At 38.7% G+C, this 15121-nt stretch overlaps 1 protein-coding gene across 1 annotated transcript in view; it reads left to right on the top strand.

Moving 5' to 3' along the window:
* Window positions 1–15121, top strand: part of LOC127617495 (collagen alpha-1(XIX) chain) — a 177726-nt gene that overhangs the window by 38719 nt on the left and 123886 nt on the right. Inside the window, exon 8 of the mRNA XM_052089471.1 lies at window positions 11793–11846. Coding sequence (XP_051945431.1) covers window positions 11793–11846 — 54 coding nt within the window. The remainder of the gene's footprint in view (window positions 1–11792; window positions 11847–15121) is intronic.

The following is a 15121-nucleotide window of genomic DNA, read 5'->3' as shown; positions in this document are numbered from 1 at the left end:
TCAATAGCTGGTAAACGTAATAATTAAATTTATTTAAAGACAATTAAAAAGTTGGCATTTCAATGCATTCCTCTTTATTCTCTGATGCTTTATGGCAGTTGTAAACTGTTGAGATTACTTAGCAGAGGCAGACTTGTTTGGTGTAATGTTATTTACATGATGTCAGTGTGAGAGTTACAACTTATTAAGAATGTGAGTGAGTAAAATCAGATATGGAACACAAAGAATACTTTGACATTTTCTGGGGAAAATGCTTACAGTGATGAATGGCCATTTCATGCTCTTGATTGGCAGATGCATTGTAGATAACAACGGCCAAGACTTACAGAGTTACTCTGTCTGATAAAAGGCCTACTTCAATGAATGTCAGAACAGATAACTATCTTAAAGCTTCCACCAGACTGCTGTTTGAAAATCAGCTTCATTTTATGAATATAATGGGGGCATTTTTCAAACTTCCATCATTAAATACGATTACCCTTGATGTTGAAATGTCAAAGAGTTTCCAGGCTTTCCATTTCTACAAAGTCCTTACAAATCACTGATTAATTGTAGTGCAAGAGTCAGCACCAGCTCTCTATAGTCTTGATTTGTATGTTAAATGGAGACCGGCAAACTACTAGAGTGATTGTAATGTACACTGATGTTGATGTTCTACATTTAGATATTTGTTCATGTTCAAATTACCATAAGCAAAGATGACAGAGACTCTGGATTCTGACTATGGATGACATACCAAGTTTTTGAATGTGCAGATTTAGGGGATGGGGAATGTAAGTAATTGAACTATTCTGGGCCTTGTTTTCCAAAACCAACGTAAGCCTAAGTAGATCGTAGAATCAATATTACGATTCATCTTAGTTTTGCGGCCCATTACCCAAAGCCATTGTAACTTCAAATAAATATAAAATGTAAATGCGTGCCAGCAATTTGGCGGTCCAAAAGTCACATTTCGGCAGCATAAAAGTAATCCCCAAGACTGCAGTTGATCAATGAATGTCTTCTGAAGAAAACTGATACGTTTGTGTAAAAATAAATAGATAATTAAAACTTTATTACATTTTAAATAGCGCTTCCTGCCAGCAGTTGATGCAATACGGAGCTGTCGCTTGACGTATGTGTTTCGGCAATGTGTGTCATGCGAGAGTTCGGCCATTTCAAACAGCATCAGAGCCCTGGACGGAAGCTCCGATTTAAAGTAAAAAACATTATCATTATCAATTTGTTTCTTGCATAAACCTAGCGATTCACTTCAGACAGTCATACACATCTGGAATGGCATCAGGATAAGTTAGGGTGACCATACGTCCTCTTTTTTTCCAGACACATCCTGTTTTTCTGGCATCCGGCTGGGATTTCAAAATTTGAAATGTGCATCTGGTCTAATACTTCATTGTGTGTGCGCACATAATTGCATTGCTTTAACCTCTCTTTCTATGTCCCGCCTTCTTGAACACCAATTGGTCGATTATAAGAGGCTTGCAGCAACTATTGGCCAAATTCCTGCCTGTCAATCTCTCCGTGAATGCACAAAGCGCTTTTGTGTTTGGCATCAAACAGTTGCTTGACAGTAGAAGCAAATGACAACTGAGTGGAAACAATTCCCAAACGAATGTGCAAATTTAATTTCATTCCCATACTTTTGTCCAGGTCGAGATCCGTTGGAAGCAGAATGTATGACATGTAAAGCTGGCACTTATGTGTCATTTGCTAATAAAGGTGCAAGTTATTTAGATGCACACATTAGCTCTGCGAAGCATAAAGAGTCAGCAAAAGGTGAATGTTTATCAGGTAAATTAACGGACTACTTTTTGCGACCAGGTAAAATTGTTATCACATTACTTCTTTGTCCATGGCCATTTAAAATATTAGTAATAGTAAATGAAGGCACGCTCATGGCATCAAATATTTTATTTTAGTACATGGACATTCAAAAGAATGTTGGAAATGTTTATTTATTTATGTTATGTCATTTTCACTAAATTAAAGTTTGCATTTTTTTTTGGGTGAACTATTCCTTTAAGTAGTACTTGAAAATGCTTGTAGATTTACGAGTGTTTTGGAGTAATCGTACGGGGCTAAGAGCATCGTACGGACATAGAAGTTGCACTTTAGGAAATTTAAATACCTACAGTATAGCTACACTTTATGCTGAGACTTTAATATCTTGATACCTGCTTTATTTTTATTTTAACAGAAAAAGCTAATAATAAAAATGTATAAATGCATACAATAGATCGTCTATGTAAATGGTCAATAGATGAATCAGTAAACATAAAATAATTGGTGGTATGATTGTTGTAGACAACTGTACTAACTGTAAATAAAATGTAAACAACTTGCTGCCGTGCATAAAAATCATCTGTATATTGGCTCATCATCCTCGTCTCATCTTCCTCTCTTGACACCCAAGGATGCTCTCTCCTGCAGCACACTTTGTGTAGTACCGCACATGTTGTGTAGCATTGCTGTTAGCATTATCACTTTTGGGATTAAAGAGCAGACCTCCGCTTTATTGGTGAATGTCCTTAAAGTGCATCTTCCACACGTCTCCTTATTTTGCACTACACAATAAAATAAGTAAAGTCTGGGTTACAGTGAGGCACTTACAATGGAAGTGAGTGGTATCCTTTATTTTAACAGTAAAATACTCACTTTTTCAAAAGTATATCCACAAGATATGATTTGAGTGTGATAAAATAGCTTTCCAGCCTTTTCTATGTAAAGTTTTAGCCAATTTGACAACTTTCGTGCCATTACAATGTAATTGTGAGATCAAAATTATTATGAGACTAATTTGTGAGTCTTTTTGACCGAATCAAACAAATAAGTCATTACTTATGGCTCTTTTTGACTGATTTACACCAGGAACACATCATTTTGGGACTGATTTGTGACTTTTTGACTGGTTCAAACCAGTAACGCATGATTTTATAAGTGATTCATGGGTCTTGTTGATGATTAAAATCATTAACTCATCATTGGTGAGTGTTTTTGACCAATTCAAACCAACAGCTCATTATTTGTGACTATTTTCAAAGTGATAGCTCAGGAGTTTGAGACTGATATGTGAGTCTTTTTCACCAATTCAAACCAGAACTCGTGATTTTGAAGCAGATTTGTGAGTATTTTTTTACTAAATAAAACTGATATATCATGAGTTAAGACTGATTTTTTATCTTTTTCATTAAAAAGACCCAGCTCATAAGAGACTAAACAGCTACTGCTGTACATTTGTTTGTGCTTGCAACCAGTGAAGACATCGCAATACAATGATAAAAATGGTTCTAGTTACCAGACCCTGATGATGTGTGTGTTCTGATGTGTTGTGAATGGTTACTTTGATTGCCAGGGTGAAAAAGGAGCTGCTAGAGAGCCTGGTCCTATGGGATCACCTAGAAAATATGTAAGAAACCTAATTAATCTGCTATGCCACGAGACATTTGGCATCAGTCACAGAGACTGACCACCCTGAGTCAATACATTCTAACGGCTGACTAATTTAAGTCTTTTAAAGTCAATACCTGATATCTGAGGCCCTCAGGGGTTACATGAGAACCCAGAATGGAATGTGCATGATGGTGTGTATCATTTGTCCGATGCGAGGCCGTTGAGACACTCAAAGCACTACATGGTGTGTAAGAGTTGAACATGAAAGGTTATTATAGCGTTACTATTGATGAATGCAAAAGCTTTGTGTTTAGATTGCTGAATTAGTAGAGAAAGCTGTTAAAGTCTGCATATGATGTACTTGAAAATGCATATTTAAAATTTTAGTTTTAACAATAAGTCTTATGAATGCAGTCGAAAATTGTCTATTCTGGTGCAGCCCGTCATGTTTTTGCTCTGAAAGTTTGTTTCATTGGTTATCCTCCTGAGCTTCTTCAAAAGTTTGTAGCGTTGAATCGCTGAGCAAATGGAAAATCACAAAAAGCATTTCCTGGCATAAGCCTCTCGGCATTCATGGGCCAGCACTCCAGATATCTCGGTTACTCTACTGGATCTTGTTACAAAGATATTTGAAGGCTTGCCATTCAATATATCAACAGTTTTCACTTCTTAAAACACACACCTCTTGAGACAGACACAATTTCTTTTTTTATATTAATTTTAATGTTATTCTAACCAAAAGTTGGAAAACTTACCCAGAAGTACTGCTTCAAATTTTTATATAGGTTTGTATTTGATATGAGTAAAATATAAGTGTTTTTTAGGTTTTTTAAGTGTTTTTTAGGTTTGTTGTGTCTGTGAGTGTGTGTGTGTGTGTGACAGGGCAGAGGGCGGGACTGTGTTGTAATGATGCACACCCGGTCCCTTATCAGGCTAATTAAGCCTCCGAGAGGGATAAAGGCCGACTGCAGACAGTGGTGTGATAGAGAAAGAAGATACTGCTTCGCCGCCTCCTCTGAACGCTGCCTTGTAGTCCTCTGCCAGCTGGACGGCTCCATCCAACGATGCCGGGCGTTGGCACTGGACCCACTCGGACATGCCTAGGGGAATTTGGGAGATGAACTGCTCCAGTACAACCAGGTCAACCATTTCCACGACGTTGCGGATTCCCCCCACCAGCATCCACTACTGGCAGGCATCACGGAGCTGCTTCCCAAAGCTCAACGAGTGGAAGAGCTGCCGACTCTGCTCCGGGGTCTGACCGACCAGTTGCTGGATGGACTTCTTTAGGTGGCTGTAATCCAGGAGGCTGGCAGCGGGAAGTTGTTGTGCCGCCAGCTGCTGGTGGAGGGAACCGGTGATGTCATGGAAATGGTCAACCTGGTGGTACTGGAGCAGTTCGTCTCCCAACTTCCCCGAGGCATGTTCGAGTGGGTCCAGTGCCACTGCCCGGCATCGTTGGATAGAGCTGTTGGATGGAGGCTTAATTAGCCTGAAAAGGGGCCAGGTGTGCAGCATCACGACCCGGCCCAACCCTCCGCCCTGTCACAGTGTTATGTCTTTAAACAAATCTGCCTGTGCTATGTATGGCTAAAACATCCAAACACCATGCTAATATGAGCTTTTTGAAGATTTGATTTCAAAACAATAGGCATTATTAAGGAATTGGTCCTCTATTTCCTGCAATAACAGCTTTCACTCTTCTGGGAAGGTTTTCCAATAGATGTGGGGAAATTGCTCAGGCATTTGCTCTCATTCAGAAACAAAAGCATCAATAAGCTCCCAAGGTCAGGCCTTGATGTTGGGTGATGGGGCCTTGCTCACAATCAGCATTCCAATTTATGGCAAAGGTGTCCAATTGGGTTCAGGTTTAGGATTTGTGCAGGCCAGTCAAGTTCTTCCACGTCAGATTCAGTAAACTATATGTGCACAGGGGTAGAAAATGGTCCCATTGTACTTCAAATGTAAATTGAAATTAATTGCATGGCTGTATGCTTGATTATATGCACCGACTACAAGTTCTGCGTGCTACTGAAATAGCCAAACCTGTTATTTAGGAGGTGTTGTCCACATACTTCTAGCCATGTAGTGTATCTCTGTGTGTCTACCCGCCCTGGTAAAAAGCCAGATTGTATTATGACCTGGCGTCTACTGCAGCCAGCACGTGCTGTGTGGTACATAATTATCAGGCAAGTGAGCAGAAACCCCTGCAGCATTTTGACCTGAGAGAACGTGAGAGGGACACTGCCCTGATTTCACCCATCCTCCACCTCTCCTCTTCTGTTGTAATGCCCAGAGCAAGTAGAGGCTAACTGTGGACTCTGCCTCTCTGTCCTCACTCCTGGGGTCAGAACAGCCTGGGGGCCTGGAGCTCAGTTTAAGTTGCAGATGCAACTGTGTGGACTGGGTCTGCTCTTGGGGAGGTGGGGCAACAAAAGAAAGGTGTTCTGGTTCCCTGATTTAGTCATTTAGATGCTGCCAAAAGCAGTGTGGGGTGCTCTCTTTGAACATATATCTTTTAAATGCAGCCTCAGTGTAACCTCTATAACGCCGTCCCAATGTGAGCTCCTCTTCCACCTGCATTTTCACAGTACTGCGATCTTGATCAAGTTTAAGTGCCAACTCTTACTTGCATCTATCTTTCATTGCCTCAGTCTGGTGCTAAAGAGATAGCTGTTCAGAGAAAGAACAGTTTGTTTGATTAAGGCTATATTCGGTGTTCTACTGCAGGGTTCCCACTGTCATGAAAAAAACTGGAATTATCAGGACATTTTAAAAGTGTGTTTTCCAGGCCTGGAAAAGTCTTGAAAATGTCTAATTAGTTTAGATTTGCTTTAGTTATGCTGTGCTCTACAATGTTTCATTTTCAAAATCTAAAATATTTCATAACGTTGTTAGAGTAAAACATGCAATGTCTGATTTGTGAGTTCTTTTCCACAAACCAGTTCAGAAATTGGTGAATTTTAATTATATTGAAAAATAGTTATCGTGTTATCACCAATGACAGGAAAGGAAATGAAATTAAATGTTCAAAAAATTTAGGACTCCTAGAAGACCACTTCTATAAATTCTGCGCATTATAAAATGGTTATTGCCGACTATAAATTCTGATTTAGGGCATTTTTCCACCTGGCTCCTTTGGTGTAAAATGTCGCTTTGTTCGGATAGGTATATGCTGTACAGTATGAACACGGCAATTGCACTTTGATCCGCACCAAAACAATCGGTTCAAGACCAACTGGACAAGGAAGTAGGATCAACGCAAATGAGCTACAGGTCTGAAAACGCAGCGCCATGTAATGAAGCATTTCTAAATTGCTAATAAACTTACACCTGTGACCTGTATTAATGTGGGAAATCGACACGTTGCTTTGGAACCATAAACAGCCTATAGTTACGCTAATAAATTGTATTATTTGACTGAAGAATTGTATATTCCAATTATTATAAATTAAAAATGTATTTTTTCATATTGCATATTTTACCACAAACACTTTTGGTTTATTATTTAAGTATGCTCTGTCTACTATTTTTTTTAATATCTCTACAATTTAATAATATAATAATTGTATAGCTAATAACTTTCATTTCGGTTCGTTAGTCACACTATAAATGTCAAGTGTGTTGCATTGTGTGATGCAGTATTCAGCAAAGTGTGCTTTGTTGTGTACTGCACATTTTGCAGCCTGGTCTCATTGAATTTACGTGAGCGCTGCAATGTTTTCGCAAACTGGAATTACGTGCTTCATTACACATTTGCCTCATTGGACATTTGCCACAAATGTCCAATGAGGGGTGCCACAATTTAGCAAAATTAAATTGTAATCAGACAAGGATTTTAAGGTGAATTATAGATGGAGGTTTTAATAAGTAAAACGTACCACCCTAACCTAAAACTTTACCCTAGAGCTAACCAAAAGTGTCCGAAAAGATAAATGAGAGTTTAACAAAACAGACATCCTTACTCTTAACCAACAGCTAACCCTAACTGATAGTGTTTTAAAATGCAAATTCGAAATGAAAAAAAAAAAAGCATTTACTGAAGCAAACATGTCATTTCGTGTCACCTCTATACACTTTCATGCGTTTTAGGCTGACTCGATTCGTGGTCGGTGAATCCAAAGTCCAATACTCTATCAGGTGAGCTACCAAGCTAGTTTATTGATTTAGGAATAAGTTTGTATATGTAGGTGAGTTTGTAATATACAGTAAGTGTAAAAATGTATGGTGTGGCAAGGAGGAGGGTGGGGCCAGGCTGTGATGATGCACACCCGGCCCCTAATAATGCTTCATACGGTTCTCTCTTTCTCCATTCCCTTTTACCTCGTTGCAATTGCATATGGTTTTTCAAATCATGCGTTAAAGTATTTAGATATCATAACATAGTGAAGGGTGAGTAACAGAAAGGTTTTTTTATAAAGTCATAATCAGCAATTGTATTCATGATTTGTCTGACAGTGAGTAAAAGTCTCAGTTGTTGTAGTGCCTCTCGTGTTCATTTTACCTGCAATGAAACTGCAGTGAAACATAAAAAGCGGCATGTAAAAGTCAGTTAGCTAAAATGTACATAGAGTATAATTCTATGAGACCAGGTTGACATTTTGCCAATTGTAGTAGGTAATCCTGGTTGTCCATGCATCAAGAGGTGTAGCATTTTAGTAGGATTTTATGGACATAGCTTCAGATCCATCAGTTCTCCTTGAAATGGACTCTTGTTTTCATGAGAAATTCATGTTTCTCATATCTGTTGCTCAATGTATGATTTAATGTTTTATAAAGTCCAGGCTTCTTTTCAAAAGAATATATACAGAATCGTATTCCAGGAGAACAGAAGTCTATAAACTTTAGAGACCATTTCAGATCCACACAGGAGTTCTATCTTAGTTTTTTTTAAATAATATTTAAAAATCACGTACCTCATAAGTAATTCACCCAAAAAGTACAATTCTCTCATCATGTACTGAAACTTTAGTCGTTACAAACGCATATGACGAAAGAATTGACGACAATTTTTTTTTGTTGTCTAATAGTTATTTGATCTCATTTAACAAAACATGAGATCACATTACACTCTAATGATGACACTCGAGAGCAGCACTGCAGTTCGCACCTGACTGAGAGGAAGTATTACACAGCTCACAGTCCAGATGAACTCTAAACATTTCAAACAGCTTCAGGTGATGTAGATCACAAAATATGAGGGAATTATCAAAAATACAAAATAGGTAAATACAGAAACATTCTTGTTGTGGAATAAGTGGAGCTGGAGCTGCCACTCCGCTGAAGCAAAACTTGCCTTCCGAGCGTCTTTAAAAGGAAACACCCCAGCATTACATCTTTAATTCAGTTATATTAAATGCATTATAGCTTTATTAAAGTTCAGATAATATGGAAGCAGATCATGTAAATAACTACAAAATCCAAAACTCAAATCCATAGCATTTCTCTGTGCGGTCAGCGCCTCTTCTTTGAGTTGTGCAAAGTGTCCCGATCTAAGGGGAGAGACTGAAACTGCATCCCTCGAGTTATAATGCAACTAGATTATAACTTGATGGCTCGTGACTTATTGAATCATAATATATGGGTCACTGTGCATTTCTTATCGAGATGAAAATTGGCAATACACAGCTTTATTAATAAGAGAGAGTTTGTTTTTTTGTGAGTTAAAGATGGATTGGAGTGAACAGAAAGGTATTTGTATTGAAAGCTCCACTGTCATTCTCAGAGAAAGAGTCTCTTAGTAAAACAGCTGATCTGGAAGGAGATTTGTCAGATTTAAGAATCTTATTTGTATATCGATGTTATTCCATACAGATGGGCTCTAGATTACTGTTCCTGCTATTCTTTTCATGGTACCTCAAAGAGCTTTCACTCAACTGTCTTGACAAGCACCACCATCAAAAGAGTAAATTAGTCACATCTCTGTCTGTAAACTCTGAGACATGATTAAAAATAGGGTGATGTGCTCATCTGGGCCTAATATAATGTAATTCAGTATTAATAGTTTCACTCTGAGGCTTAACTAAGACAATAAAAATTGCCATATTCTGAGGGCCACCATTCCGTTCTCTCTAAGTACCCTCTAACTTATTTCAGAAATCTCTCTCCATGTAGCTGGCGGTCTCAATGTGTCACACCTAACAAGAGCTGCAGTAAATTGAGCCTGTCGATACGTGTCAGGCTTCGTTTATTAGCCACCTCTGCTCGGCCACTTTTCCCTCCTTCACCTTCTTCATTCCCTCTTTTTTCAGGTGTCCTATCTCTTTAAGAGTTTTGACTTTGCCTCTGGTTTTGCCTGATCTCTAATCAGATTATTTTATAAAGATTTGGCAGGCAGGTGATGGGAATACTAATCCTGGCTCCTGCCAGAGGGCTTGGGAGGGTATGTGCAAGGGTGCCACACTTGTTGTTCTTTGAGCGGGCACCAGTGGCAGTCCAAGATCTCTTGGAACCCTAGTCGAGAATAGACATGACATGGGGGACTTTATTTAATTGCTTAGTAACTAGTTCTAGTTATAAATGAATGACAATTTAGTCTTTAATGTTCAAATGGACCTTTTTTATTTTTTATAAACCAAGCAAAATTGGAACTGAACTTGGCAGCCAGTGATAACTATGCATCGTTGTGTGGAAAATATTTTTGATAATGTCATAACTCCTATTGTGTTCCACAGGAAAAATGAAATATGATACAATACTAATAAGTAATAGCCAACTACAAGCTACTAACAAAAAGTAGCTAATTACTGTATATTGCAGCTATTTAAAGTATAAATATACACAAAATGAGATGGTATCAATTAGGTAACACTACTGTATAAACATTTACAATGAATGAATAGTTTTTATGTTAGATTAGGTACTGCAAAAATATTAAATAATAATTAATACATTATTTGTAAAGATGTATAAAAGGTAAAAGCATGCAAACATACCACAACAAACAAAGTGTTAGATGTGGTAAAAAAAAAAAAAAAAAAAAGCATTTTTTAAGCATTCAAATGTACATTTACAAATTATCTATTAATCATTTAAAATAAATTTGATCGCTTTGGGATACCGTTCGAGTGTCACATGATCTGACGCCCTTATACAATCATGCCAATGTATTGTCAGGCCCCATAAAGGCGCTCACAGGCCCCATAAAGGCGCTCGCTTTCGCACCATCGAGATTTCCAGCAAAACAGACAAGCCTACGCAGCTGCTAGAGATTATGGTCTGATACGCAGCGTCTTGTACGCTCTTGGCCACTGCGCATAGATGCCCAGCGGTGACAGGGGCGAGAACCAATTCCGCTTCTGCTCTGTCAAACCTCCTCAAGATTTTTTCCATAATCTGTGGATGTAATGTCCATTTTTTTCCTCTATATATTTGATGTATTTTGAGTATTTGTATGTATGTGTATTAAGTGTTGGTTATGTATGTGAGGCACCATGACAGTCTGAACTAATTGCCCCGCTGGGATTAATAAAGCTCTAAACTAACAGCTCTCTGAAAGAGCCATATTCATGCCACCATCGAAAAATCGAGCAGCGATAGCAGTGCGTGTCTCTTCTCTTGCCAAAACGAGAATATTCCCCAACTGAGTGATGGCATACCAACGCGAGTTGTACTTTGTCAGTACCATTATTCTATTGGGATTCAATCAGGAGATGCAAGGTGTTTTAACTCGCCCATTTCGTGGTGTCGTGGAGTTTGATTGGAGTGACCTTTGATGTTAAAGTGACCTTTGATATCAACAACAAAAGAAAATGGAAAGTGTTTTCTCTTCTCTTTCAAAAGTTGATAAGCCAGTTTATTTAGCTATACTATCTATGAATGATTTTTTTATAAATCAAATTTTAAAAAAAATTCCCTACTGAACACGACTCTATCAGAAGAGACAACGTAATGACCCACCATTTTGGAACCACTGTTTTCGACAGTTTTTCTCCCTACGATACTTCAAAATCCACTAGGATAGAAATAATGGATTTGAATGCTAACACTTAACATCAATTTATTGTAGGTTAAAAAAAAGTGTTTGAATGTGCAAATCACTTCTGTGTGTGTGCTTGGGGTGTGCAATTTCTGCTAATCGTCTATCTTTCACCAAAAACAGTAAAAAAGCACAGACCTGAATGGAAGAGATTTGTCATTTAAATTAGGCCAGCTCAACACCTTGAGACTCTTGTGCTTTCTGTCAGAGCGATAAGCCACAGCGGTTCACTGCACATTCCCTAGACTTACAGCATGTTTTTTGCTAAAAGATCACTGGAATGGCTCCCTGCTGAATTCATAATGAGAGGGAAGTCAAACTGATACATTATCCACTGGCCGGAAAGACTTTATAAGAGTTGTCAGAAAGCTGCCATGAAATAGACTCAGTCTTAAGCCATCTTCTGTCTCTTCTGTCATCTCAGGAATTGAAAGGGGATCCTGGACCTCAAGGCCCACCTGGTTCCAAAGGTGATAAAGTAAGTAACCCAGCCAGTTTGATTTACTGTAATAACCATCTTTACACACTGCATCACACACAGAGCGAAAGAGAGACAGTGGCTCTTATCATAGGGCTGTTTTTTTCTTCTTCATACATACAGGTGAAACTCGAAAAATTAGAATATCGTACAAAAGTTCATTAATTTCAGTAATTCAACTTAAAAGGTGAAACTAATATATTATATAGACTCATTACAAGCAAAGTAAGATATTTCAAGCCTTTATTTGATATAATTTTTATGATTATGGCTTACAACTTATGAAAACCCCAAATTCAGAATCTCAGAAAATTAGAATATTGTGAAAAGGTTCATTATTGTAGGCTCAAAGTGTCACACTCTAATCAGCTAATTAATCCAAAACACCTGCAAAGGGTTCCTGAGCCTTTAAATGGTCTCTCAGTCTGGTTCAGTTGAATTCACAATCATGGGGAAGACTGCTGACCTGACAGTTGTGCAGAAAACCATCATTGACACCCTCCACAAGGAGGGAAAGCCTCAAAAGGTAATTGCAAAAGAAGTTGGATGTTCTCAAAGTGCTGTATCAAAGCACATTAATAGAAAGTTAAGTGGAAGGGAAAAGTGTGGAAGAAAAAGGTGCACAAGCAGCAGGGATGACCGTAGCCTGGAGAGGATTGTCAGGAAAAGGCCATTCAAATGTGTGGGGGAGCTTCACAAGGAGTGGACTGAGGCTTCAAATGTCTTATTCCTCTTGTCAAGCCGCTCCTGAACAACAAACAACGTCAGAAGCGTCTTACCTGGGCTAAAGAAAAAAAGAACTGGTCTGTTGCTCAGTGGTCCAAAGTCCTCTTTTCTGATGAGAGCAAATTTTGCATCTCATTTGGAAACCAAGGTCCCAGAGTCTGGAGGAAGAATGGAGAGGCACACAATCCAAGATGCTTGAAGTCCAGTGTGAAGTTTCCACAGTCTGTGTTGGTTTGGGGAGCCATGTCATCGGCTGGTGTTGGTCCACTGTGCTTTATTAAGTCCAGAGTCAACGCAGCCGTCTACCGGGACATTTTAGAGCACTTCATGCTTCCTTCAGCAGACAAGCTTTATGGAGATGCTGACTTCATTTTCCAGCAGGACTTGGCACCTGCCCACACTGCCAAAAGTACCAAAACCTGGTTCAATGACCATGGTATTACTGTGCTTGATTGGCCAGCAAACTCGCCTGACCTGAACCCCATAGAGAATCTATGGGGCATTGCCAAGAGAAAGATGAGAGACATGAGACCAAACAATGCAGAAGAGCTGAAGGCCGCTATTGAAGCATCTTGGTCTTCCATAACACCTCAGCAGTGCCACAGGCTGATAGCATCCACGCCACGGTGCATTGAGGCAGTAATTAATGCAAAAGGGACCCAAACCAAGTACTGAGTACATATGCATGATTATACTTTTCAGAGGGCCAACATTTCTGTATTTAAAATCCTTTTTTTTTATTGATTTCATGTAATATTCTAATTTTCTGAGATTCTGAATTTGGGGTTTTCATAAGCTGTAAGCCATAATCATAAAAATTATATCAAATAAAGGCTTGAAATATCTTACTTTGCTTGTAATGAGTCTATATAATGTATTAGTTTCACCTTTTAAGTTGAATTACTGAAATTAATGAACTTTTGCACGATATTCTAATTTTTCGAGTTTCACCTGTATACACACACACACACACACTAGGTCTGCAGCGGTACACAAAATTCACGTTTCGGTACATACCTCGGTTTTGGAGTCACAGTTCAGTACGATTTCGCCACATCAGGAAAAGCGATTTTAAAAACATACAATTTTATAATTTCATCTGCTTTTATTTTGAGCAAACTTAACATGTGTAAAGATTTGTATGAACATAAAGATTCAACAACTAAGACAGATTTCTCTGTCTTTTGCTTTGCTTGTTATTATCGCAAAATTTTCTAATATTTTTCCACATTATCAGAGGAGTGTGGATCTGTTAGTATTGACAATGTCCCCTGCTGGACAATTACGGCACATGCTTGTTTATATAGAGTGGGCACTACAGAATTGCTGAAATGCATTCTCGTGGGAACTTTTTGACCAGGCTCAAGCAGATGCTTAAATCCTGTGCTCTCGACAATGGAGTATGGTTGCATATCTGCAGCAATAAATACTCCAATGGCGTTCGTTATCACTTTAACCCTGTCTGATCTTACAATGAGAGGCTGCTTGAAGGCCATGGCAAGACTAACTTGCACAGGCTGTTTATGATTTGCTTCCGTAAGCTCAAGTGTCACGTGGATGATGTCACTGCAAATGAGTCATCATGTTAGATGTGCTTGCTGAGACATACCCGAATTTGGTGAAACATCGGACACACAGCCTTACTGCGAAACCATAATGCTCCCAAATAGCATATTTTAGAGATGGTGGTGAGTCTTCATTCTCTGGCTTATTTAAGTCTGACATATTTAAATTTTGTTTATTTCCATCACAGGGAAAAATAGCAAGCTAGCTAGTGTAAACATCTTCAACACTTCACATGCATTTATCTGATCCACAGTTTTTAAGTGTTGACACTGTCGTGTAATGCTCTGTTCTGTTAGGTTTTGGATCCGTGCGGTCCATTATTGCTCCGCAATCTTTTTCATTTTAGTTCTATGCTGTTATGATGAAATGCCCAGTCTAGGTTGGGGTAAACAAAGGTAAAGGAATCCTTTATGAATAAAAGAATCCTGGAGTCCTGTCGCCTGCTCTCAAACACACACTGAAACGGATATCAACATAATGATTTATTTGTTTACAAAACAAAGGAATGGGGAGCAGCAGAAACCTCAGGAGGGGGAGAGGCCAAAACAATAAATGAAACAGAACTAAGAGGGAAAAGTCTTACCTGACATATAAAAAGAAAAATTTAATAAACAAGAAATGCTTGCCTCCCTCACTGTCCATACACAGGAGAAAAGGTAGTTAAAATGAAATGGCACCCACCTCACTACAAAAAGCTCCCAATAGTAGCTAACAACATTAAGCAATACAACGATACCAATTAAAAGCTTTATACAAGGCTTAATAGCTATACAACTAGTCACAAGACACAAAGTAGCTCAGACAGGAGAGGGGTGTCAGAGAATGGCGTTTCCCAGCAGCTTTTATCCCCACAGCTCACATCCAGACCAATCCAGGCACCTCTTGTTAGCGCTCTCACCTGGTAGTCATGGACCGAGTTATAGAGGAGACAGAAAATAGGGAAAACACATGAACACACAAAAGACATTCCCACCCCAACATAC

This window comes from Xyrauchen texanus, chromosome 24 (assembly GCF_025860055.1).
Source record: "Xyrauchen texanus isolate HMW12.3.18 chromosome 24, RBS_HiC_50CHRs, whole genome shotgun sequence".
NCBI lineage: Eukaryota > Metazoa > Chordata > Actinopteri > Cypriniformes > Catostomidae > Xyrauchen > Xyrauchen texanus.
Note: the sequence above shows the minus strand (reverse complement) of the source record. Positions and strands in the feature narration are given on the sequence as shown.